This window comes from Onychomys torridus, chromosome 8 (genome assembly GCF_903995425.1).
Source record: "Onychomys torridus chromosome 8, mOncTor1.1, whole genome shotgun sequence".
In the NCBI taxonomy this organism is placed as follows: Eukaryota; Metazoa; Chordata; class Mammalia; order Rodentia; family Cricetidae; genus Onychomys; species Onychomys torridus.
Window position 1 is genome coordinate 64755362 of NC_050450.1, and position 21028 is coordinate 64776389.

At 50.4% G+C, this 21028-nt stretch overlaps 1 protein-coding gene across 3 annotated transcripts in view; it reads right to left on the minus strand.

Moving 5' to 3' along the window:
* Positions 1-21028, minus strand: part of Abr (ABR activator of RhoGEF and GTPase) — a 147549-nt gene that overhangs the window by 45570 nt on the left and 80951 nt on the right. For all 3 annotated transcript variants that reach the window (XM_036195785.1, XM_036195784.1, XM_036195786.1), the window contains 7 exons: positions 20786-20971; positions 14643-14750; positions 10930-10990; positions 6575-6627; positions 5928-6068; positions 4193-4314; positions 1886-2051 (listed from right to left, as the gene is read on the minus strand). In XM_036195785.1, the coding sequence (XP_036051678.1) occupies positions 1886-2051; positions 4193-4314; positions 5928-6068; positions 6575-6627; positions 10930-10990; positions 14643-14750; positions 20786-20971 (837 nt within the window). The remainder of the gene's footprint in view (positions 1-1885; positions 2052-4192; positions 4315-5927; positions 6069-6574; positions 6628-10929; positions 10991-14642; positions 14751-20785; positions 20972-21028) is intronic.

Sequence of the window (21028 nt, forward strand, 5' to 3'; positions counted from 1 at the left end):
GTTTGGCAGTTGAGACAGAATACACTGTAGCTGCTAAAGGGAGTCTGACAGTCCAGAGTTCCAGGTGTAGATCTGTGAGAAGCTTAGAAAGTACCAGAACAGGACACACGGTCTTGTGACACGTCCCCTCCCCCACATACACACCCACATATACTTCAAGTTGTTAATAATGTAAGCTGAGTGATAATCACCATTTATTACACCGACAATTAGAAAAAGGAGTTTTAAAAATTATTATTATATTTATTTGTATATTTTTGATTTTTTGAGACAGGGTTTCTCTGTGTCGCCTTGGCTGTCCTGGAACTCACTCTGTAGCCCAGGCTGGCCTCAAACTCAGAGATCTGCCCGTCACTGCCTCCCGAGTGCTGGGTGGGATTAAAGGCGTGTGCCGCCACCATCTGGTGTAAAAATTATTAGTATGGCCAGCCAGATGGCTCAGTGGGTAAATTTGAAGGAGTCCATTCTTACCCTTCCATCATGTGGGACCTGGGGACTGAACTCAGGTGTTCAGGTTTGGGCAACTGCTTTGAACTACTGAGATACCTCACCTGCCTCCAAACCACTGCTTTTGAATACACAAATGTAAGGCTATGCATTTTCCTCTCAACAGTGCTTTGGCCTCATTCCATGAGTTTTGGTCTGCAGTAATTTCATTTTCTTTCTTTCTTTTTTTTTTTTTGTGGAGCTGAGGATCGAAGCCAGGGCCTTACGTTTGCTAGGCAAGCACTTTACCACTGAGCTAAATCCCAACCCCATAATTTCATTTTTTTATACACTTTTAAATAGTTTTCAGTCTCTATATTTTGACTCCCCCCCCCCTTTTTTTCCCCGAGACAGGGTTTCTCTGTGTAGTTTTGGTACGTGTCCTGGATCTTGCTCTGTAGCCCAGGCTGACCTCAAACTCAGAGATCTGCCTGGCTCTGCCTCCCAAGTGCTGGGGTTAAAGGCTTGTGCCACCATGGCCCGGCTTTGATTTCCCCCTCTTTTTTTTTTTTTTTTTTTTTTTTTTTTTTTTTTTTTTTTTCGAGACAGGGTTTCTGTGTAGTTTTGGAGCCTGTCCTGAACTAGCTCTGTAAACCAGGATGGCCTCGAACTCACAGAGATCCACCTGCCTCTGCCTCCCAAGTGCTGGGATTACAGGCGTGCACCATCACTGCCCAGCAATTCCCCCTCTTTAAAAGTTCTAACTTTCTAGTTACCTTGTACAATTTTTCTACAGCATGGTCTGTGAATACAGCCCACAGGCTATCAGGTTTTTAAAAAGATTAGAGGTTCACTTTGTGGACTAATATAGAGAACTATTTGGGGATGTTCTATGAGTGACAAGAATCTCAGGGTTTCTTTTGTCTTTAAGGTTTATTTATTTTTATTTTACGTGCATTGGTATTTTGCCTGCATGTATGTCTTGAAGGTGTCAGGTCCCCTCGAATTGGAGCTATAGACAGTTGTGAACTGGGTGCTAAAAATTGAACCTGGGTCCTCTGGAAGAGCAGCCAGTGCTCTTAACCTCTGAGCTATCTCTCCAGCTCAAGAATCTCAGTTTTCTTTCTTAGCATGCGCTTAGTGCCTAACAGATGAGGATGGCCAACTGTGGTACTCGGGTCCACTCTCCCTATTTATCTGCCCTCTAGAGGTGTCAGTTTCTCATGAGGCCTCCTGTGCTGTTCAGGCTGCTTTTTCTCATCCCTCCTCCTCTTTCCCTTTCTCCACTGCTCAACGAACACCAAGGAAGCATTCCGTAATTAAACCCACTAGCTCTAGACACTGGTCCTGGTCTCCCTCAGTCCTGACACAGCAGGAGCTCCCATTCTTGAATCCTGCCTCCCTATCACAGCCAGGCCACCACCTCCCCAGAACACCCAGTTCAAAAACATGCGCTTACCTCCTTCTGGATCTCACTCTTGAGGGCAGAGATCTTCATTTTCATGTCCTCTAGCTCGTGGTCTGGGAAGGGGTGCACCTGGGGACTGGCCTCTGACTCCTCAGGGGATGGGAACACTAAGTCAGCCAGGGGGATGTACCACTTACAGTCATATTGCTGATGCTTTCTGTAAGCAAGCAGGGAGACGTGAGCTGAGCAAAGTGGCCTCTTCAATGCAAACTGCTCACCCAGAGCAAAAAACTACCCACAGAGGGATCTGCTGAGACTCATGGGAGGCAGGAGCACGCCCTGCCCTTGAGGACGTCAAGCACACACATGTGGAGTATTGAGAATCAGGTCTGGTCAGCCAGCAGTGAAGCCTGTTCTTCACTTTGAGAGTCTTTTCACCCAGTAGGGCTAGTGCTTCTAAATATCCAAACTACTGTGTATTGAGAAGAAGGAAGCCTTGTTGGCTGGGCTCATGTTTTCTTAGCACCTGCCTCGCACCCTGCCAGCTTCTCTGGTCTATCCATATCGAAGCTCACATTCACTGTCCTTTACAGTGGGGATGGGCTACAAGATGCTATTCTGAATGCCAGTTCTGATCCATAGAGACCATACAGAGCCCTGGGCTGAGGGTTATAAAACTACATCCAAGCTGGGTGCGGTGGCATATGACTTTAATCCCAGCACTCAAAGGCAGAGGTGGGTGGATCTCTATAAATTTAAGGCCAGCCTGGTCTACATAGACAGTTCCAGGCCAGGCAAGGCTACACAGCAAGACCTCATCCCAATCAATCGCTCCATCAGGCAAGCTAGCGAGCTAGCTACATGCACACCTAGTGGGAAAGGGTGCCATGGCTGATGATTAGTATCTGCTGTAGAGAAGGGACTGAAAGTGGAGAGGACTCCATGTCTTGCTAGTCATGCTGCAGGCCCTGGCCCTGATTACCTACCTCCCTTCCCAGCACTCACTGGTGGCTCGTGAATGTCACACAGGAGCATAAACACAGTGCACTGCTTACTGCCGGCATCTCGGCGGTCTCGCTCCTGGGAGTCATGCCCTCAGCGGAAGCCCACAGGACCTCCTCCCTGCTTTGACCTCCTCTGAGAATTAGATTTGCTTCCAACTCTGGTCCCTTATGTTTCAATAAGCACACAGATCTCCTTCTACAGTGTGAGGCAACATACTGAGCACACAGTAGGTTACAAATGTAGCTGGAAGAATATGTGAGTAAACATATGCGGCAACCTTTTCTGGTCACGCACCAAGTGTGTCCACACTACTACTGAAAAGGAGCTTCCGAGTTATGAGGGTTCAAATCCTCTCCCCTCCTTGGGACCTTAGACAACCTATCTGCCTTCTCCATGACTTCCAATTGTGAGACAGAGAAAACAATAACCACTCTGTGATGATAGGACGGTTGGAAATAATGTATCTGAAACATCGTCATAGCACTTGGAGCAGCAGAAGCCCTCAACAAACGGCAGCAGATGTAATGAATACTCAGAGTTGTAGTTAGCCGGGCAGCGGTGGCGCACACCTTAAATCTCAGCACTCTGGAGGCAGAGGCAGGCGGATCTCTGTGAGTTCGAGGCCAGCCTGGTCTACAGAGTGTGTTCCAGGACAGCCAGGACTGTTACACAGAGAAATCCTGACTCGGAAAAACAAAAACAAAACTTTGTCTAACGAGGAGAGAATTCTTGAGTAAATTTTGGCAGTCACTTAGCATCATGCAGAAGAAGAGTAAAGCAGTGGCTATGGCATTCAGCTGCAGGAAGAAATCTGCTTATGGCAAGGAACAGAAAAGGCAGAGGCCAAGCTAGATGAAGTGGCGCACGCCTTTAATCTACCTGCTGGGCAGGCGGAGGCGGCAGAGCTCTGAGTTCAAGGTCTACATAGTGAGTTCTAGACAGCCAGAGCTACATAAGGAGACGCTGTCTCGAAAATACCAAAAACCCCAAACACCGAGCCCCCAATTGAGCATTCTCTGTTAGGACAACTATGAGAAAAAGCACAAATCCATTTAAAAAGTACGGGAAAGAAATACGGTCACAGAAGACTTAATGCTTATCTTCAAGTAGGTTATTCTCCCCTCTAATAGATCACCTTTATCATTAAAACAACATGGCTCTTTTTTAGAGGAGATTACACAGTGAAACCGAATTGAACATAGGTGTGTGTGGTCTCACACCGCAAACCCTGGAAGCCTTAAACCTGCGGTGAACTTTCCCTGTTAGCCTCCCTACAGATGTGAGCCACCCCTCCTGGATAACACGTGGGCGCTGCCGCTGTCCTCGACTGTGACCCTGCTCCCACATTCTCACCCTGCAGAGGTCTTCTTCAGCTTGGCACACAGTAGGACGTCTGTGAAGAGAAAGACGTGCCGCAGCTTCCGGGAATTCTCAGACATCTCTACCAGGAAGCCGTCCTTCACCAGCTGCCGAGTCTGAGGGAGACAGGACACCCCCACCTGCTCAGAGCGGAGAGAGAAGCGAGGGCCCGGCCTGCACTGCACTGGGTTTGGAGTCTTGGCTGGTGAGGATCCAGACTCTCTCCTTCCTCCGCTGTGCTCACCTCTAATCTCAGGTGTGTGGTCTGTACAGCTCAGAGGGTGGGATCTGCCTTGGGAAGCAGCAGCATCGGCCGGCCGTGGGAGAGCACAGTGCACGGGCACGCGGTACGCCACTAACATAACTCAGTAACCGCATCTGCTCCCACAGCGCTCAGCAGTTTGCCCTGGATAAAGACTCTCTGGAATGACTTGGTTTCTCCATCCTCGGCCGTGAACACCTCCAACCTCACAGCCCCCCCCCCCCCCCCCCACTGGAGAGTTTGATCTAGTTTCAGCTCATCTTGCCCAGCCAACCTACTCAGGCTCCTCCGCGCTACTTCTCAGTGGATTAGTCAACTATGGATGAAAGACCCTGGGCTTCCCCAAGGGGGAGGGATTGCAGTGATCAGAAGCATTTCGCTGTCTTATGAGACATGCAGTGCTTCCTCCCTGCCATCCTCAGAGCTGGCGGGCTCTTCCGGAGCTGTCACCATCTATCTATCCCAGCCTTCTCTGTGTGCACTCCATACTGTGTGACCTACATGTGGGTGAGCACGCTGAAAGGATGTGATTAAGACAACCTGAAACTGATAGTGCTCTATGCCTTCTAGAGATTTTTTTTCAGATACCCACACAGTAAGACGAACTAGTGCCATTTTCTGAGGTGTTGCAAACCAGGGCCGGGAACTGTGTACAGACAGCTCCATGCCCCATTAGTCATGCTCCAGACCCTGTCTCTCATTACTTCCCTTCCCAGCAGACATGGGAGACTCATAAATGTAACAAAGGAGCATAAACCCAGTCAGCCTTCCCTCCTAAATGCTACTTAATTATCTCGATTAGACAGGAGGCACTGAATCTGGGCCAGGCTGTTGACCCCTGAGGGTCACAGTCTCCCCAATTCTTCACACGGCTTTCTCCCTCTTCCATCAGGAAGCTTCCCACACCATCCCAGGGGAGCCCAAATGTCACATCTAGGTGTTTCCAAGGACATTTCAGCAGCCTGGAAGGCCTAAACCATCTCCAGTACTGGCGCTTTCTGCTGCTGGGCCTGTTGCCTAGCTCCGGCCTACCTATTGTGTACACTAAGCTTCTCCTAGGGCCTCCCTGAGATCATCACCCCAACTGGGGCAAGGAGATGTGTCAAGAATGGGGTACCCAGAGGCCCAGCATCTGGTGGGGGCAATGTGTGGAGTTTTACAGTCCAGTAAATACCTGATTTTGACATTTTTGTTTAAGGACCCTTGTACCAGTGTCAGAGATTGTCTAGGCTCGGTTTCCTTTTCTGTCTTATCAGGTTATTACTGGGACCAATGAGATAACAGTCTTAAAAGTTCTTAACTAAGACCTGACAAGGTATAGGTGTGGCCAAGGGTGCAGGCCTCCCTTTAGCTGTGGGTACACAGGACACTCAGTATGATGCTTAGCATCAAGGACAGCAGGGACAAGGGACCTGGCCAACTGTCTAGTCAGTCTAGGTGTGGAGTTGTGCAGGGCCCAGAACTCACCTCCCCCTTGGGGGTTGTGACTGCAGTCCGGCGGGGATCAATGTCCTCATTAATGCTAGACAGGAAATTCTGGGAGATTCGGAGGGCATCCTGGAGCAGTGGGTAGTCTGGGTGGTCCACAGGTGTGTGCTTCAACAGATCCTGGGAAAGGATGGGGCGGGGTGGTGAGTTGAGGAGTTAGTCAAGTTCAGTGAGAAGACAGTGGGGATCACGCAATCCCCCAAAGGATTCTGAGGGGGTGCTCTAGGACCCACACTCTAGTCGGCTCTGCCTGTGTAACTGGAACTGATAAACCAGGGTCAGAGCAGCAGTAGTGATTTCTGCTGTAGTCATGACTTAGCTCACCAAGCAGCTAGGACATTCTTCTGCCCACTGCACAGCTGCTCCCAGGACCCTGGAGACCACAAGGCAGGGATGGAGCAGCAGCAAGTGTCTGCCTCCTAGGGAGCATTTGGCCAAATATCAAGCTTACTAGCCAAGCTATATTTAGGACCTGGCCCCGTTGGCATGGTTACCATAGGCTAGGCAGGCACAATCAGGGCCCAGGGACCCTCTGCCTTGCTCCCCAAATGGAGTCTCAGTGACTCCCAATGCTTCCACCTAAAATTCCTAACCCTCTCCTGGCCACTCTAGGGCCCCACACTCACGTGTAGGACCAGGGTGCTCCGGGTGACTCGGTCAATAGGCTTGTAGAGCAGAGCTGTAAGGAAGGTGGACAAAGGAAACAGGAAATGAAGTCCAAATTCTGGATCAGAGAGATGGGCTGTTGACCTTTAATCTGTCTTGTTTCTCCAAATGAATACTCACTCGGAAGCCACGTGAGTTCTGTGGCAACCCGTATCTCTGTTTTTACTCTATGGACAGGCCAAATAAAAGGAACAGGGGACACACACAGCTCTGTCCACTCCGGCTCCCTCTCCACCTCAACCAGGCTCTCACAGCTGAAGCGCCCCTGGACCCCATCTACAACTACACAGACATACCCAAGGTAGACCCTGCAAGAGTTCAACACACTGTGGTGCCCTTGGGACTCCAGGAGGAGGCACCGGCCACTTTTCCAGAAAGGATACCTCCCTCACGCCCATCATTCTCATGCTCTTCCAGTCTACGACAGACATACCCAGCTGGGAACCTCACTCTGCATTCATCCTCACATATTGGGCCTCAGCTCTATGAAAAAAGACTCTTCTTCATGCCCTTGACTCCATCGACATAATCAGCTGAGGGGCCAAAAGGCAAGCTGGATCACCAAATGTTCCATCCTCAAGCCAGTGGCAGACTGAGGGGCAAAGATTTCTTGAAGGAATTTGGGTAGAGTCTTGCTATAGAAGCCCCCAAGAAGCTGGAAAAAATCCAAGGTCAGCCACCAGGTCCCATGTGCCACGCTCCTCTGTGACCCACCAATGATCACCGAGATTTATTAGAGACAGTAGAGGCCGCAACCAGCAGCCCAACACTTCCTGTGTACTGGTCTTCCCAGCCTGGTGGTTCAGTGCTGGCCCTACACCTGGATCTTCAAGTCTGGGACTAGGACCTTTGGCATCCTGCCACAGATGCTCTAAGCAAAATGTTGGCTAAAGAAAGAGAACCCTAAGTGAACATCCCATGGAACCTGGCCAGATCCTAGATACTTCACACTTGAACCTCCCCAAACCAGAGTGTCCCAAAGCCCTAGATGCCTTGTGAATTGCTAAGAAAAACACTACCGGGAACATCCTGCTGATCTAAGGACGTGTTCTTGAGGTGTGCTAAGCACCCCATCCCTAGCCCTTGCTTAGCTGCCCATGAGGATCACATGCCAGCTCTTAAAAGAAACAGATGTCCCCTCTACACTCCATCGACTAAATGAAGATCTCCAAAGGATAAAAAAAGCTATTCTGCTGACATGGACATGTATTAGCAGCCAGAAAATCCTGTTTTGTGCAAACACAACACCTGCAACTTTTTTGTAGCTCTTTCTTAACTGGCCAATTCTAGCTACCGCCGGATGGCCCATGGGAGATGGAATAGGCAGATTCATGGGTTTGGGGTGTACTGGGACAGTAAGGGAAGAGCTTGGGCATGTGCATGGGTCTCATTTCTGAGGCTGTCTAAGGCACCCCACCCACCTGTGGTTCAAGCATCTGCACCACAGTGGGAAGAGTCAGACCAGAACCACTGAGACCTGATGGCAGGCACAAGGTCAACAGACAGGCTGGGTGGGCCCCGAGTCCCATCCCCCAGGAAAGCTGACACTGTACCATCATCCTCTGCAGCCCTCTCTGGGTCCCAGGAGGGAGAGGTTTCTGACTAAGCTCAGAGTCTGCAGAAATGGTGGATCAGGTTTCAGGGGGGCTATTAATACGCCTGAAGTCACCTCAAGAGTCCATCTGACAGGGCCATGGAATGAATTCCACAGTCCTGGCACTGGCCAAGGGGGATCAGGTGGGTGGGAGGTGATCGGGCAAGGAAGGGTGCCCCCAGTGCCTTTGCTCGCCCTGGTTCTGAATGACTCCCCTTGCTCCACTGGCCCCGGCCCTTCCTTGTTTCTGGGCTCTGCAGGGCAGCTGTTTTCTTCTCCTGCATCATGCTTTCCCCACTCTTCTGGGATGGGTGCCTTCCAACAAGTTGTCTTGCTTGTCTCTTTCCCTCCTCCAGGAAGCCTTCCCTGACCACACCTTCATAAACACCAAAAGCCAGATCACCAATAAGAACAAGCTGGTCTCTTCCCAGGTTTCACGGAACTGCCTCAGGGGCATTGTTTCCTGTCATTATAAAGAGACACAATTTTCACTAGCCCACTTTCACAGTGCACACTCAGGCACACGTTACTTGCTATCATCACAAAGCCAGGAGAGGTAGTTGGGCTTTGAATTTTGGTTCGCCCATGTGCTTACAACTGGACTATCTTCTTCCTCAAGAGAAAGCGGGGTAGTGGAACTCCACATGTAAGAGTTCTCCACCTACCTGGCTGAGTGCTCACTGTAGAGGCAGCCCCTCATCCTACTTCCCACTTTGAAGCAGACTTCAAAGATTATGGTATCATGAAGACCAAAGAGATCCCTGGACTCCAGGTCTAAGACTGAGCTTCCTTCTCGGGAGGGAAGAGGGAGCAGAGAGCTGACCCTTTTGCCTTGTTAGAAAACCAGCAGACACTTAACCAGCCCCTCAGCCAGGCCCAGCATTTCCTCCCTGACCCGGCAGCGCTTCAGGACCTGCTCTTCACTGGGCCCCAGCCTGCTGGAATCAGCTGAAGGGCAGCACAAAGGGTGCTTCCGCCATGAGCACGGGACACAGAGCAACCCGGGGAACACGAGGGGGGCAGTGGTCCAGAACAGCTAGCTCCCTGACATACAGGCCTTTGGGAAAGAGCTGGAAACCTCACCCAGCATCTTTCCTCCTGCAAACTGCCACCCCTCACCCCCCACTCAGTTCAGCCTGTAATGGGAGCCCTAGGTTACCACGGAGATAGGCACGCAAAGTGACTGAGAAGGGTGCAGACAAAATGCCTGGTGGGAGGCAAGAGGAAGAAGGTCCTTAACCAGCTACCTGCCTCCCCCACACACATGGGCCCACAGCAGTGAGCCTGGAGGGCAGCATGTGCATGTGCCCCTCACACCCTGCCAGAGGCAGCTTAGGTCACCCGCCAGGTCTAGACTCCCTGCCGGCACCTGCCTGCTTCGGCATCCTTACAGGAGCCTGGCTAACAGCATGTGGCTGTCCCAGGACAGCTCCTCACCCCAACTGAAGGAAGGGCACAGAGGCTGTTCCAAGGCCCTTCCACTGAAGTGGGCGTGTGACCTTCACAAAGCAGCAGCCGGCCACACCCCCTTCTCAAGCGGACCTTGGGCACTGAGTGTTGAGACCTGGGCTCGGGGTCTTTTAAGGGCTGTTAACACTGCTCCGGAAAACAACCAGCTAGCTACCCCCTGTTCTCCCAGAGCTGTCCAGAGAGGAGGCAGCGAATGCACCGAGCACACAATACACCGGCTGCTCAGCATCCTCTCTGCTCACCAAACAAAGAAACTCCCAACTTCTCTCTCCCGCTCAGGCTGGTGCCCTCGTGCCTTGAGGTGCAGCTGTCCAGACTGTCCCTCTCTGCCGCTCCCAGCTGTCCTTTGCCCCACCTCAGGCCTTCAGGTACAGCCTGTCACCTTCCTTAGCCTGCCTCTTCAGGAAGTTGCTCAATGCCTCTCATGCACTCACACGCTGAACCACCAATTTCACACACAGCCTCACGAGTACCTGGACCCTTCTTAGCCTGGACCTTCCATTGCGAAGATACTCTGCCCCTCTGCTGTGCAGCCTCTGAATTTCAGCTCCAGACTGACCACAAAGCAAACCCAAGTGGGTTCAGCCACATGACCGTCCTCCCTTCCCTGCAGCCCCTAAATCCTGCTGACCAGACTGAAGTCTATCCTCACCAGCCCCCAGATGGCTTAAGGCATGGCACTTCCCTCAGAGGGGCGCCTGGGTTACCATAGGTGCAGTTACAGCAGAAGCGAATAATGAAGAGGATTTCCATGGCAGCCTCTCTCCCTGCAGCGGGGACCTGCAGCCATTGCTCCAGGCTCCTGGCTCTCCTCAGCACTCCAGCCACTCGGCCACCTTGCTGGCTGCTGCTGCACAATCTCCAGAATCAAGCAGCGGCTTCCTTCCTTCCGAGTGCTCATCCAACAAGGGGAGGGCAGGAGCGTGGAAAGGCAGGAGGAAGAAGGGAGGGGAGGAGGGAGGAGGGACCAAATGCCTGCTGGCATCCTAAGGAGGAGCACGTTTGTAGCTGGCCTGCTGCCTAGGGAGGAGAGGCAGGCAGGCAGGCAGGCAGGCAGGCGCGCGCACACACACACACACACACACACACACACGCACACACGCACACACACACGCGCACACACGCGCACACACGCACACACACACACACACACACACACACACACACACACAGAGGCCACCACATTCACACAGCCATAGTTCACTAAAACAAAGGAAGACAACTGTAATCCAGTCCACTCCCCCAAAGTACCTTCCATGGTGACTGACGTATGGCTGTCCTTAGAGTCCTTGGGACCTTTCACTTTGAGTTCCTGTGAGGAGGAGGAGAAAAATCACTACCAGGTCTGTCCCCCAGCCTCCCTCTCTTATTGGAGGGAAGAGGGTTCTGAAAATCAGGGCATAAGTAGTGAGACACAGGAAGACAGACTCTGGGAGCCAGAGTTAAGACTGATTACTAGAAAGTTCAGTGGCAAAAAGAACTCCTAAATCCTGCCCCCCTCCAAGCCCTTGTCTCTAAAGGATGAGTGCGGCCAACAGCAGGGACCCTACCCACTGCCAACCGCTCCTCAGGGATGTACATACATTATTAGCCCAAGGAAGACAGAGCTGAAGTCAATAAGCATTAGGTATGCGGGCTGACCTTTGGGAATGGACACCCTTAAGACAGAGGGGATCTGCACACCTGCAGAACAAGCAGGGGGGAGATGGGCTTGGAGTCCACGGGGCAGTCCAAGCTGAACCGTCCCATATAAGAACTAACCCACCCCAGCCCTGTTGACGTCCCCATTACCCCTCCTGGGACCTATGACCAGTGACCCAGGAATACATTCTGGGAACAGACTTTGGGGGCAGGACCTTCAGATCTAAACCTCTTCCATCTGCTTTAGACGCAGAGACACCCCAGCCTTTGCCAACAGGACAGTGCAGCCTGAAACTGGAGCTGAAATGCAACCCTCTCTAGACAAGATGAGCCCAGAGTCCACAAGAGGCATGTCCTCCTGGGAGGCAAGGGGGCAAGGTGAGGCCAAGGTCAGGTGCCCATGTGATGCTGCCTGCTCTGCCTGGAGGGAGGCAAGGCCTACACAGTAGGAGCTCATTTCCTACACCATCTCCAGCTGTTTCTAGACAGAGAAAAACCCCAGGAAGTGAGCCTGGCATGGGGTGGGATGGGGAGGGGAGCAGGGTGGTTAACTCAGCTTCTCTAGACTGAGTCTGTCCCTCACTGGTGCCTGGATTCCCTGCTTTAAGGGATTGTGGTCCACACCCCCTCCAGTGCAGCCTAGAGGTATGAAATCACTGCTGCTGCAGAGGAGAAGAACCTAATTGCAGTAATTAAGTGGCAGCGCCAGCAGGAAGCATCAGCGTCATCTTTACTGAGTGAGTCAAGATGAGCAGCCACCTGGCAGAGGGCCATGGGCCTGGCTCTGTCCTCTGGAATAGGCTTTGGGGATTGGGGGGCGGGGAGTACTTAATGCATGGATACACAGAGAACAAGCGGTCAGCCAAGTTAAGAGGGGACTTCACAGTCTCTGGACACTCTCGACCATGATGACTTCTGGGTACCCAGGGACACAGCAGCCACTGTGAACACACACCCGGGAGTCCAGTTCCTTCCCAGAGAAGGTGGGATGCTGAAAGGAAGCATCAATTCTCCAGCCGCATGACTTCACCAAGAGGGATTTCCCCACCCTTGTCCTGTCCTCCCAGGGACAAGAAGTTTCTTCTTGGGAGAAGAAATGGAGCACAAGCCTCCTCTCTGCGGCTTCCTATCCTTCTAGAAACTGAACAGAACATGTGTTTCCAGAGGTGAAGCGTAAGATCCATGTGACTGTACACCCAAACCTACAAGTTCACATCTGCTTTTTCTAATAAGCAAACTGCCATTTTTTCTTTCTTAAAATTTACTTTTATTTATCTATTTAGGCTCTCTCCCTCTTCCTCCCTTCATCACCATCTCACTTGGTTTTTTTTTGTTTGTTTTTTAAAATTTATTTTATGTGCATTGGTGTGAAGGCGTCAGATCCCCTAGAAATGAAGTTACAGACAGCTGTGAGCTGCCATGTGGGTTCTGGGAACTGAACCCGGGTCCTCTGGAAAAGCAGCCAGTGCTCTTAGCTGCTGAGCCATCTCTCCAGCCCCCCCTGTCTCTCCCTTTCTTAAGACAGGGTCTCATTATCTATATAGCCCTGGCTGGCCTGGAAGTGGCTATATAGACCAGGCTGGCCTTGAACTCACAGAGATCCACTTGCCTCTGCCTCCTGAGTCCTGGGATTACAGGTGTGTGTCATCACACCTGGTGTCACATTTTCATTCCCACCTGTCCAACTGCTGTGTGGTCTCTAGACTGCTTCCAAGTTAGGTATAATGTGGAATCCCAGCAGTTTCAGGGAATTATGTGTCTCCCCTACTCTTCTAGAACCAAAGCTGGGGAAAGGGGTACTTCAAGGCAGGAAACTTCCAAAACTATAGAAGGTCCCCCTCACCCCAGATCCCTCTGAAACAGAGGCTCAGGGAAGTACCCTGAGTTCCAATGAACTTCCTCCAAGGCTAGTGCTTAGGAGTGTCACAGGGGTCTTTTTGGATAATGAGCTGAATAGAGCTTAAGGGTCCCAGAGAATCAGGCTCTCCCTGCCACTTTCTGGATAGAAATGCCAAAGCCAAGTGGGGCACAGAGGTCCACATCTATAACCCTAGCACCCAGGAGGACTGCTGCAAGTCTGAGGCTAGCCTGGGTTAAGTGAGTTCCAGGCCCATCAAGGATATGTGACAAGACCTTGTCTCAAAAACCAAACAACAATAATAACAAAAGAGTGCCAATGGCAAGTAATTTCCTACCTCTACCATACACTGGTGCAGGAGGGGCAGGCTTGGCTGCAGAGCAGCGGCAGGCATGTTCCTAACCAAAGGGATCTAAGGGCTTCTTCTGTCTTTAACTGACCCTGGGTGATTCCATGAGACTGGAGTCTTAGATCTGCAAGTACTTTTCAAAACTACTTAGTCCAGAGTTCCCCAAACTTCCCTTCCTGAGGGTAAGTCAGGAACCATCAGAATGTAAACTCCTGCCTCTGATCCATTCCCCCACCCCCGCCCCAGTGAGAAGATCCGGGCCATCAGGAGGCTGAGGCAGGAAGATTGTGGCCTGAACTGCACAGAGGGAGAGTGGGTGAGAGAGGAGATGCCAGAGAGAGAAGAAAAGGTAAAAGGCGTGAGCTTTCCAAGAAACGAGGAGCCTGGGCACCTGCACTTTAAACAGTGCCTCTGGTGATTCCTTTTTTAAAATGATGTGTACACATAACTGTGTGTGGGTATGTACACAGGACTGCAGGTGCCTGAGGAGGCCAGAGGCACTGAATCTGCAGCTGGAATTTTTTTTATGTGCATTGGTGTGAAGGTGTCAGATCCCCCTGGAACTGGAGTCACAGACAGCTGTGAGCTGCCATGTGGGTGCTGGGAATTGAACCCGGGTCCTCTGGAAAAGCAGACAGTCACCCAACTTGGGTGCTAGAAACCAAACTCAGATCTTCTAAAGAACAGTAGGAGCTTTTAATTGCCGGCTGGACCATCTTCTTTCCAAGCCAACCCCCATCGGGAAAGTTTTGAGATGAGCTAGGCAGGTCCAGAAGGCTCATTCCCCAGAAGAAGAAACAAAGGCTAAGGGTGGGGAAGTCACTTGGGAATACTGCCCCTTATCTATCTATCTATCTATCTATCTATCTATCTATCTATCTATCTATCTATCTATTTGCCTCCTCTGCTCTTACTTTCTGAAAAAAACAAAAACAAAAACAAAACCAAATCAAACCAATCGATATTCTTGTATTAAGAGGAAAAATGTCAGTTGCAAGAAAGCAAATGTCAGGCTGAGCATCATTGTGGTGAAGAGCCTCCCTGGGGCAAGCCAGGGAGGAATCCACAGACTGAAGCCCAGGGTGGCTGGGGATGGCTGCAGAAAGAGCTGCCTACCTCAGAGATCTTCTGGAACTGGTTGTTGGACTGGCTGCACTTCTCAGCTGTCTCCAGAGCGACTTTATAGTTATCCACAAAGGCTTTGTACACGCCAAGCTGGCTGGCCTGCAGGGAGGAGACCGGGGATGTGGGGAGTGGAGGGTGACAGTGAGAAGGAGAGAGGATTAGTGAATGGATGGACGCTGAACCTGAGCTCCTGAAGCCCCCTTGGCACTCAGAACCTCTAACTCAGCTCCAAAAGGCTTGCTGGAAACCAGGGGAAAGGCAGAGATGAACATACTACAGTATCCCTTTGAACTTGACAGTTTCCATGGAAACCGGCTCAGCCAATAGGTTAGCAAGGGGGTACTGGGAGTGGGGAGGGCAGGGCAGGGCTTTTGTTGGCAGGCCAGAAATTTAATGTATCATAACACTTGGTGTTTTGTAGTGTTGGTTTTGTTGTTGTTGTTGTTTGTTTGTTTGTTTGTTTTCCCTTAGTACCATCAAGGTCTCCCAGGGCTTGAAGCCTTTAATGCCTTACACTTCGTTCATGTCTTGGAATTAAACAGAGCAGGGGGAGACAAAGCAGCCGGTGGGCATGTGTAGCTCGCTCAGCCTCCTTCTCCATGCTGAGTCCCTTAGGTCCTGTCCCCACCTCCTCAGCTTCCAAGGAGCCAGAACCCCTGCCTCACTACACACCTGCACGCCACCTGGACCCTAATACACTTGTCCTGACTGGCAAAGCCTCACCTGCTATTATGAGGCAAGGATGGGTCCGTCACCCTTTCTTCAAAAAGGAAAAGTGAGGCTTGGCTAATTTAACTGCTCAAATATTTATGGCTGCTCAAATATTTTTCTGGGCTGTGTACAAGTATTCCCTCTTGAGAGAACAAAGAGCAGGCAGGCAAATTAAAGCTACAAATCCATGCCATTTGAAGAGTCACAATTGAGAGTCTGACAGCATTAAGCTTTGGTTCGAGCCCTCAGACTATAGTATGTCACTACAACTAATTTGTCAATGACTAATCAAACTGACCATAGGCGCAGCTTCAGCCTATGGCTTAGCAAATCCACCATTAACACAAATCACAACACTATGTTGTCTAATACAGTGGATGTGAGTAACATATGAATACTGAACATGCACAATGTGGCCAGTGCAAAATGACATACGTTACATGTAAAAACTCCACATTGGAGGTTAGGTGTGGTAATACATCGTTACTCCTAGCATTCAGGAGGCAGAGGCAGATGGGTCTCAAGGCCAACATGGACTACATAGCCACCTACAGGACAGCCAAGAATACACAGCCATACCCTGTCTCAACAAAAATAAACAAAACAGTAACAAATCCACACTGGATTTCAAAGACTTGGTATATAAGAGGATATAAGTTATCCCCTACATATACATACCTTTATTCATTTGTTTTTTTTTTTTTTTTTTTTTTTTTTTGAAACAGTGTCTCATGTATTCCAGGCTAGCCTAGGACTTGTTATGTAGTTGACCTTGAACTCTTCATCCAATTGCCTCCACCTTCTGAGTTCTGAGATTACAGGTACATGCCACCATGCCTAGCCCCCCCTCCCAATTATTTTTAATTTATTTTCTTTTGTATGTGTGGGTGTTAACCTGCATCTATGTCTGTGCACCATATTATAGGCAGTTGTAAGCCACACTATGTGGGTACTGGAAACCAATTCTGGATCGTCTGAAAGAGCAGAAGCGATCTTCACTGCTCAGCCATCACTCCAACCCTGTGACAGTTTTTATTATCTGTACGTGCATGATGGAAGTGTGTTGAGTACAGGTGCTCATGTGCCACAGCATTCAGGCCAGAAGACAACTTTCAAGGACTGGAGAGATAGCTCAGTAGTTAAGAGCACTGGCTGCTGTTCCAAAGGACCCAGGTTCAATTCCTGCCACCTCCATAGCAGCTCACAACTGGCCGTGACTCTGGTCCCAAGTGATCCAAAGCCCTCTTCTAGCCTCAGAGGGCACCTACGTGGTGCATGAACATACAGTTAGGCAAATGCTTATATGCATAAAATAGTCAGGAGTCAGTTTTATCTTTCTATTATTGTGGAATAATTCTATTTCCATCTTCCTGGAGATCAAACCCAGAGCTTTGGGTATGGGAAGCAACCACCTTACCACGGAGCTATTTCCAGTCTTTATTTTTACTTTTAAAAACTGTGGTTCCTAGGACTGAGAACATAGCTAAGTGTTAGAGTTTGCCTGTACGTGTGAGGCCCTGGGTTCAAACCCCACTACTGTTTGTTTGGTTGGTTTGGTTTGAAGTGGCTACCAGGACATTTTGATGTATATATGCGAGACCAGCAAGCCAGCACAGGGGGCAAAATAGCTTATTGCACCTAATTCAGTTCCTAAGCCCTCGGTCGGTGAGAACTGACTCCTGAAAGTTGCCCCCTCTGACCTCCACACATGCACCATGGCTGCCCCACATTTATACTCTCTCCTACACAATAACAATTAATAAAATAATTAAAAATTATACGCAGCTCACAACCTATTTCCACTAGCTAATACTGCTCTTGAAAAACCTGGACATGATCATGCCCAAGGAGACCTGAGCAAGGATACTCACAGCCTCCTTCCTTCTTCCCTACGGTCAGAGAGCTGAACAAACGCTCACACACAGGAACTCTGCAGACACAGTCCAGATGAGTGAACACCGATGCCTGTCAAAGGCCAGTGGTGGCTTACACCTACGCACTCACACATTTTACAAGTGCAGGCAGTATCACAAGAATATGAAGTTTCAAAAATACAAACTGCAGCCTCTACAACTCCACATCCAATTCCCAGCAAGCTGCTTCAAGAGCAAAAGGGAAAGGAGGAGCAGATTCCACCTTCGTTTAGAATTCTTCATAGGTTTTTAATTTTGTTTACTGTTTATCAGACAGGGTCTCGTGGAGCTCAGGCTCGCCTCAAATTCCTTATGTAGCCAGGGATGACCCTGAACTCCCGGTCTTTCTGTCTCCACCTCCCAAGCGCTGGGATCACAGGTGTGCACCACCAGGCCTTACACCTGTCTCCTCTTTTTACTTTCCATTTGGAGATAAGGTCTCCTCACTAAGTTGCCCAGTCTGGCCTTGAACTTGTAATTCTCCTGCCTCAGCCTCCTGGCTAAAACTTAATTTCTATTAGAAAGTTTTACTAGGGGAGGGACCAGCAAGATGACTCATCGAGTAAAGGCTCTTGCCATATAGCCTGGTGACTAGAATTGATCCCCAGAATCCATGTAACGGTGGAAGGAGAGAACAGATTGTATACACCCTTCCCCGACTGCCCATACACATTATGCACTCACATGGATGATGATGATGATGATGATGATGATGATGATAATGTTTTTTTGAGAGGGAGGGAGGAGGAGGAAGAAGAGGATAAAATAATAGAAAAAAGGAACCTTTTCTCTGCTGATCCTAACATCTGCTACTCTGAGAGCTGCAGGCACACTTGTCTACTCCATTATCCCCTAGATTTTCTGGTTTCAAGTTTTTCTCAATGAAGCAGCAAAAGGACACAGCTGCTGCAGGCTTCCTTGGGAGCTTCTACTTCCAGCCAAGGTGCCACTTTGTTCCTTCAGGGCACAAGGGCTGGGCAGCGCAGGGTGTAGTGTGTCTGTCAGTAAAGTCTAGCGCCATCCAGGGAGGAGAGGCCCTTCCTGGCAGCTGCTGAGGCTGCCCTAGGGATGGGGAAGCCAGAGAGCAGTTAGAACTGGGATGCTGGGGAGGACAAAGGCCCAAGGAAAGCTCCCGGCAGAGGGCTCAAGGGCACTTTTCTCCAGGTGCTCCAAGCCGCAGAAGTCGTCCCAGACAGACACTTGCGAAGTCAGCACAGTATGGGTTCCTGCACCCTCTCCCCTCACGATTTCTTTGTCTTTTTCTTTTTGTTTGAGTGTCGCCGGTATCCCAGCCTGGTCTCAAACTCACTAGGCAGTCAAGGTGCCTGTTGCCTCCAGAGTGCAAGGATTACAGGTGTGGCTTACCATACCCAGTTTTATTTAGAGAAAGGGACTGAACTCAGGTCTTCCTGCAAGCTAGGCAAACACTCAAGAGGCTGAGCTACACCCTGGTCTCCTGTATTACCACGAGAAAGACAAAGCATGGGGGTGTGTGCTGCTACCCTCTTGTGACCCAGAAGCCACCTGTGTGCAGGGGTCATGGCCAGGTTCTTTCATCTCCATAGTTATGTGAGGCTGGAAGGCCAGAGGCCCAGCCTGCCAGGGTCATTAACTGGGAAGTGCAGGTTGCTTGGAAACAGGAGTTTGGCACTGGAGTGATCTCATAAAACAAACAGCAGAGATGCTAATTCCCCTCTCTTGGTAATGGATAATCAAATACCCAGAGACTTCATCTGAAATAAACTCTCCAGATGCCTAGCTTGCCCTGGCTCCACCCAGGCCTCGATAAGCAGGCAGCCTCAGGGTGGTGGACATCAGTTCATGATGCTGGGGGTTAGTTAGGGGCAGTGGGACACAAATTCATCACCAGACCAGTGGAGCTAAGACCATGCGGACTCTGGGTCCGAATAATACAGACAAATTGGTAAAGCTATGCGTGGTACCTCACACCAGCACTTGGGCGGGTGAGGCAGAAGGATAGTTGCAAGTTCAAGGTCAGCCTGGGTTACAGAAACTCTGCTCCAAAAAGCAACAGAAACATCAAACCGGAGAGCTCTGCCTCTCTGCTCTGGCTACCTGCCCTCCCTCCCATCAGTTTGTTGTTTTCTACACCTGTGAAGGTTGAGAAGCGGCTGCCCATGCCAGTCATCTCAGACTTCTGTGAACAGGGAAAGATGACCAGGTATGTAGCATCCCTGCACCAGGGGAAGCAGCTGGTCCCCTACAACCAGAAGTATGGCATTCTGGGAAACAACACCTCTCGAGTACCTCTTCCTAAAACAGCAGTAATGACAACAGCAACCACAGCAGGCATCTCCAGTATTAACTCACTCCTGCCAATAATCCAACTGACTATTAGTATCCCTCTTTATAGAGGCGAAGCTGACACTAGGAGGCAGGTAAGCTGTCACAGGATCATCTGCAGCAGGGCTGGGATTCAAACCCAGCTGTGACCTGCCTCTGGCTGTGCTTGTCCCCACAACTCGTGTGGTCTTAAAAACACAGCTGTCAGGACTCAGGTATCTCCGACACTCAAGTTCTCCCCAGCCTCAATCAAGGTCACAATGCATCTATCCATCTATTCACTCATCATCCACCACTGGGGTGGTTCTGGGAGTCTAATGAGAAGAATACACAGATTGTTCCAGAGTTTATAGCTTCAGGGGACAGGCAGTTGTAAGTGTTCACGAGGGACAAACACAGGGCCTGCAAAAACCTTCTCTGAGGTCATTCTAACTTGAGACTAGACCAAGAAAAGCCAGGCAGAAAGGAAGGTCATTTTAGAAAGACACAGCCACACTCTGTGGAGGTAGGGAAGTGCTTTGGTATAAAGGGGACTTAGAGCTAGTGGAGAGAGTGTCATGGAAGCCTTGGCAACCAGAGAACTTCTGTGAACACCTTCCAGCACTAAGCCTTTGCTCTTGCCCTCTAAGCAGCGGGACATAGAGCCGGCTGTTGGTGCTCTCTGTGCTGGGGACCAACTACATTCGTCATGACAATAATAATAATAATGATGATGATGATGATGTTGCAGCAACTGTGCTTCACTGTGCTTCACTGTGCAAGGGCAGCAGTGGATGCAGTGGCCTCCCAAGGTCTCAGGTGAGCTGTCCTTCTCCTGAAGCCTGTCACATGCTTCTTTGTCCACAGAGTGACAGAGGACTTACATCCTGGCAGGGGAAGCTCCTCTACTCCAGCGCTCAAAGGACCCCCCCCCCATACACACAAAAGCAGCATTCCCCAGAAACACTCACACACATGACCTGTCTCCACTGCTGTGCCTAGAAGCACTTTCAGGGCTCTGCTAGGCTGGGGCCGGGGCTCAGCTAAGTAGGAGCCAAGCTCAGCTGCCTGAAGGAACCCAGGCCTAGACTGGCCTCCAAGGGCTCAGAGGCGACCTAGGCCTCAAGAAGGCCAAGAGGGCTAGAGTGACCCGTTCTCTCCCAAGGTCCTATTCTATCTACCATGACACCAGTCTGTTACGGAGACATGCCCTCGTGGGAAACTCACCAGCTTCTGGAAAAGGTGGCCCATGGTGACTTGGCTGTCCCACTGCTGCACCTTGGGGCAGAGGTTGTCGTAGAACTCCTTGTGGATCTCGTAAATATCCTGGATCTTGTAGAAGATGGTCTCGATCTGCTGGATGGTGAGCACGGGCTGGGAAGTGGTGGCTGTGGCCTTCAGGGGTTTCATGGGCTGAAGAGGGACAGAGTGCAGAGGTAGGGATGAGTGAACCAGAGCGTGGGCAGGTCC